This window comes from Gekko japonicus, unplaced genomic scaffold (assembly GCF_001447785.1).
Source record: "Gekko japonicus isolate JY-2015 unplaced genomic scaffold, Gekko_japonicus_V1.1 scaffold238, whole genome shotgun sequence".
Lineage (NCBI taxonomy): Eukaryota > Metazoa > Chordata > Lepidosauria > Squamata > Gekkonidae > Gekko > Gekko japonicus.
The window spans coordinates 1,457,437-1,462,789 of record NW_015161411.1 but is presented as its reverse complement, the minus strand read 5'-3'; the positions used below and the strand labels follow the sequence as shown (position 1 = coordinate 1,462,789).

General features: G+C 48.7%; 1 protein-coding gene across 1 annotated transcript in view; it reads left to right on the top strand.

Annotated features, from left to right (window-relative positions):
• The first annotated feature begins 388 nt into the window (after window positions 1-388).
• Window positions 389-5,353, top strand: part of ABCF3 (ATP binding cassette subfamily F member 3) — a 69,553-nt gene continuing 64,588 nt past the window's right edge. Inside the window, exon 1 of the mRNA XM_015426894.1 lies at window positions 389-534. Coding sequence (XP_015282380.1) covers window positions 459-534 — 76 coding nt within the window. The 5' untranslated portion in view covers window positions 389-458. The remainder of the gene's footprint in view (window positions 535-5,353) is intronic.

Genomic DNA, 5,353 nt, shown 5'->3' with positions numbered 1-5,353 from the left:
ATCTTGTCCATGGGGTCACAAAGAGTCGGACTAGACTGTGCGACTGAACAACAACAACAACATGTCGCCCAAGCTTGGCTTCGTTTCTACAGTATATTGTGTTATCATATGAATACATTTTTGTATTGCTGCAACCTGCATTGTCTATCTGGTCAGACAGGTTGACAACTAAAATGGACGGGGTCAGTGTGGCAAGAAGGGGGGCACCAAGATTGGTCAATGCTTAAGTCGCCACTCCACGTGGCTACCGCTTCCCAAGATTCACCTCGAGACGGGGCGTTTGCCTCTCCTTCCCATCGTCCCTTGCGCGCGGCGGCGGCCGGCGGCCCCAAGCAAGGCGCCCTGCGCTCTCTTTCCCCGGCCGCCTTCCCGCACGGACTACACTTCCCAGCAGGCGCCGCGGCGCGGCCGAGGCCGGAGCCGGTGACTGAGGCAGGCCCCGAGGAGGCCGGGCGGCGATGGCGGACTCCTGCGCCGAGATTCTGCGGAGGGAGTTCCCGGAACTCGACGGGGAGATGTTCGACTACGTGACCGGTGAGGCGAGGCGGCAGCCAGCCCGGCCTGGGCTGCCCTCCGGGTCTCGCTCGTCCTGGGGCGCCCGTCCTCCTGAGCCGGGCAGAGAGCCGGGGGTGGAGTGGGGGCGGGCGGCTGAGCGTCTCCCTGCCCGACGCTGGACCGGGCTTAGTAGGCAGGGAAAGGCGCCGGCTTCAGGGGCCTCCCCCCGAATCGCGCGACTCGCTCAGGCAGCCACGAGGTTTTAATCTCTCTCTCTCTCTCTCTCTCTCCTGCTGCCACCAGCCTTTGCTCCCTCTGAGCTGTGGAGCCCTGTGAGCAAAAATTCTACTTTGTGAGCTGCTGGCATTAAAGTTGTGAGCAGGTGAACTGGCTGCTGCATCAGTTAGTTTGCTCCCTGAACGAAGACAAAAATGTGTCAGCCGGAGGCTAAAAACCTGTGAGCTAGCTCACACTAAGTCAGCTTAGAGGGAACACTGCTGGGAAGCAAGGCTCCCTCTAAGCTGTGGAGTCCTGTGAACAAAAAATCTACTTTGTGAGCTCCTGTCGAGGGTTTAATCTCTCTCTCTCTCTCTCTCCTGCTGCCACCAGCCTTTGCTCCCTCTGAGCTGTGGAGCCCTGTGAGCAGAAATCCCACTCTGTGAGCTCCTGGCATTAAAAGTTGTGAGCAGGTGATCTGGCTGCTGCATCAATCAGTTTGCTCTGGAGCCATCCCTCCCTGAACGGAGACAAAAATGTGTGAGCCGGAGGCTAAAAACCAGTGAGCTAGCTCACACTAAGTCAGCTTAGAGGGAACACTGCTGGGAAGCAAGGCTCCCTCTAAGCTGTGGAGTCCTGTGAACAAACATTCTACTTTGTGAGCTCCTGGCATTAAAGTTGTGAGCGAGTGATTTGGGTGCTGCATCAGTTAGTTTGGTCTGGAGCCCTCCTTCCTGAGCGAAGACAAAAATGTGTCAGCTGGAGGCTAACAAACTGTGATCTGGCAGGGTATGAGAATTCAACAAAGTTTAACTGATTTATATGATTTGTGAGTTAAACAATTAATTAAACAAAGTTTAATTCTGGGTATCAGCTTTCATGAGCATGCGCACTTTTCCAGATACAAATGAAAGGTTATACCCAGAATTAAACTTTGTTGGTCTTAAAGGTGCCACTGGAGTCAAACTTTTATTCTGTTGCTTCCGACCGGCATGGCTACCCACCTGAATGTATCCCCAGTGAGTGGAGTTATTTAGCAGAAACCAACAGGTTTTTCTAAACAAGTCAAACATATGGAGTCCTATGAGCAAAAGTTCTACTTTGTGAGCTACCGGCATTAAAGTTGTGAGCAGGTGATTTGGCTGCTGCATCAATTAGTTTGCTCTGGAGCGCCATCCTTCCTGAGCTAAGACAAAAATGTGTCAGCCAGAGGCTAACAAATGGTGAGCTAGCTCACACTCACTCAGTTTAGAAGGAACACGCTGCCACCACCCATGGAGGCCAATCAAGATCAGGTCCCTGGACAAGATGGTAGCTTCAGAGAGCAGACTCTGTGGTATACCATAGATTCTAGGGGAAACAAAAGTTCCTCTCCAGGAAGTGCCTCAAATCTCCAAGAACTTCCCTACCCAGTGCTGATAACCTGATTTTGAAGGTAGATGCACAGTAACGTGCTTCTACAAAACTGTCGTATGTCAGTTTAGAATATTTCTGTGCCACCTCTCCAGTGTTCTGCTGGAGGCAGCTTACAACTGAAAAACACGACATTAAAACATAAACCGTTAAAACACAAACCACTGCACATAAGTAGTGTAAAAATTATCCATAAAACAGAAAGCTGATCAGATAAAATCTCTGTGTTCCCTATAATGGGCTACTGAATCAGGCCATTGGCTTGTCAAGGACGATATTGTCCACTCAGACTGGCATCAGCTTTCCTGGGTCACTGGCAAAGGTCTTTCATATCACCTACAAGTTACAACCTGGTCCTTTTTGAGCTGGAGATGCCGGGCATTGAACCTGGGGCCTTCTGTATGCAGAGCATACTGCTGCTGATGGGCTGGGGGGGGTGGAATCTTGTATTAAGGAGAAAAGGGATGCTGGTTACTCACAGCTGTGCCATTTACAATGAAGCCTTTTAACGAAACATGAATCTGGGTTAAAACCGTTTTAATCTGTGATTGATTCATCAAGCAAGCAGAGTTAGTGATTTATGTTTGACCAGGTTGATCACCTGCCGCCCTACGCAGGACAGATGGGCCCGTGAGATAGGCTGCCGTCCTATCTTATGCAGTGGCCAGCCAACAAACAGGGCATAAGAGTCCAGGCCAGTGTTCCCTCTAAGCTGAGTTAGTGTGAGCCAGCTCACAGTTTTTTAGCCTCCAGCTCACACATTTCTGTCTTTGCTCAGGAAGGATGGCTACAGGGCAAACTAATTTATGCTGTAGCCAAATCGCTCGCTCACAACTTTAATGCCGGTAGCTCACAAAGTAGAATTTTTGCTCAGAAGACTCCACAGCTTGGAGGGAGTATTGGTCCAGGCATCCCCCAGTGTTGCCTGCTAGCACTAGTATTCTGAGCTTAACTGCTGCTGGATGTGGAGGTTCCCTTTAGACATCATGGCTAGTAGCCAGCGATGGACCTATCTTCCATAAACGTAATCCCCCTTTAAAGCCAGCTGTGCTTGTGCCGTCACTACATTCACGGGCAATGAATTCCACTGTTTAATTACTTGTTAAGTTAAAAAAAAAGAAAAGTACTTCCTTTTGTCACTCTTGAACCTGTTGTGTGTCCTCAAATTCGAGTATATTGGAAGAGAGGAAAAACTCTATCCACTTCCTCTACACCAGGTACAATTTTATCAGCCTTAGTCTTGGTTCTCCCCCACCTCTCCCCGCCCCCAGTTATCTTTAACTGCAGTCCCAGATTCTTCGATCTTTTCATAATAGGAAAGGTGCTTCGTTCCTTTAATCTTCTTGGTTGCCCGCTTCTTCAGTACATTCAAACATTTACTGTGGATGAACATAAGAGAAGCCAATGTTGCATCAGGCCAGTGGCCCATCCAGTCCAACATTCTGTGTCACACAGTGGCCAAAAATAGCAGATGCCATCAGGAGGTCCAGCAGTGGGGACAGGACACTAGAAGCCCTCCCGCTGTTGCCCCCCTCAAAGCACCAAGAATACAGAGCATCCCTTGCCCCAGCTATAAGAACATAAGGGAAGCCAATGTTGGATCAGGCCAGTGGCCCATCCGGTCCAACACTCTGTGTCACACAGTGGCCAGAAATACCAGTGGCCATCAGGAGGCCCACCAGTGGGGCCAGGACACTAGAAGCCCTCCCGCTGTTGCCCCCCCCCCAAGCACCAAGAATACAGAGCATCCCTTGCCCCAGCTATAAGAACATAAGAGAGGCCAATGTTGGATCAGGCCAATGGCCCATCCAGTCCAACACTCTGTGTCACACAGTGACCAAAAATACCAGGAGCCATCAGGAAGTCCAGCAGTGGGGCCAGGACACCAGAAGCCCTCCCACTGTTGCCCCCCCACCAAGCACCAAGAAGACAGAGCATCACCTGCCCAAGACATAAGAACATAAGAGAGGCCAATGTTGGATCAGGCCAAAGGCCCATCCAGTCCAACACTCTGTGTCACACAGTGGCCAAAAATACCAGGTGCCATCAGGAGGCCCAGCAGTAAGGCCAGGACACTAGAAGCCCTCCCACTGTTGCCCCCCCCCAAAAAAGCACCAAGAATCCAGAGCATCATTTGTGTAGTATAGATGAGATAAAGATTTTTTTCCCTTTTTGATTACTCATATTTCTTTGGTTTTATAGATTTATTCTTAATAAGATTTTATTGGGATGTAATGAAGGCCTGTTATATAGAAGGCCTCTCTTTTTTGTAGGTCAGGGTATCTTTCCAGCTGATGTTAGCAGACAAGACAATAGCATTCTTTTGGTACAGAAGAAGGTAGAAGGTTCATGGTTTTTAATTGTTTAGGTTTCGACTTCACAGTGTCTGGGTCAAAAAAGGATTTTTAGCTCTGTATCGGAGAAAAACACCTTTGTTTGGGTATGAAGACTCCTTGGTCGATATTATTCAGGTTAGGGCAAGTAAACACTTGACGCTGTTGTATAGACACACCTTTCCTTACATTTAATCAATAAGGGACTTCTTATTCAAATGATGTTTAATTTTCTTGTAACCAATTATGGTTTTTGAATATTATTTTTATGATGATGGTATGTTGATGTCATTTCAAGTATAAAACTTCATGTATTTCCTGGTTGTGCTCACAAAGTGGTCAATTTTTGATGGGCTGTCTGGCCTAACTGTTTTCCGTGTCTGTATGCAATTAAACACAAGATTTTCCTCCTCATTTTGACTCCAATTTTGACTGGGAATCTATTTGTACAACACTTGCCCCAGACTGAGAGTTCCTATCTGTACCTTGTGGTTAATAGCCACTGATGGACTTCTGCTCCATATGCTTATCTAATTCCCTCTTGAAGCCGTCCATGCTTGTAGCCGCCACCACCACCTCCTGTGGCAGTGAATTCCTGTTTACACGTATGTAGTAGTTTTAAAAGTTGGTTTTTAGCGGCTTGAGTGTTCTCTGCCTTGGGGACCCTATTGGGGGGGGGGGTAGGCAGGATGTTGTTGTTGTTCAGTCGCACAGTCGAGTCCGACTGTTCGCGACCCCATGGACCAGATCACGCCAGGCCCTCCTGTCTTCCGCCATCCTCTAAAGTTTGCTCAATTTCATGTTCGTTGCATCGGTGACACTGTCTAACCATCTCATCCTTTGCCGTCCCCTTCTTCTTTGACCTTCAATCTTTCCCAGCATCAGGGTCTTCTCCA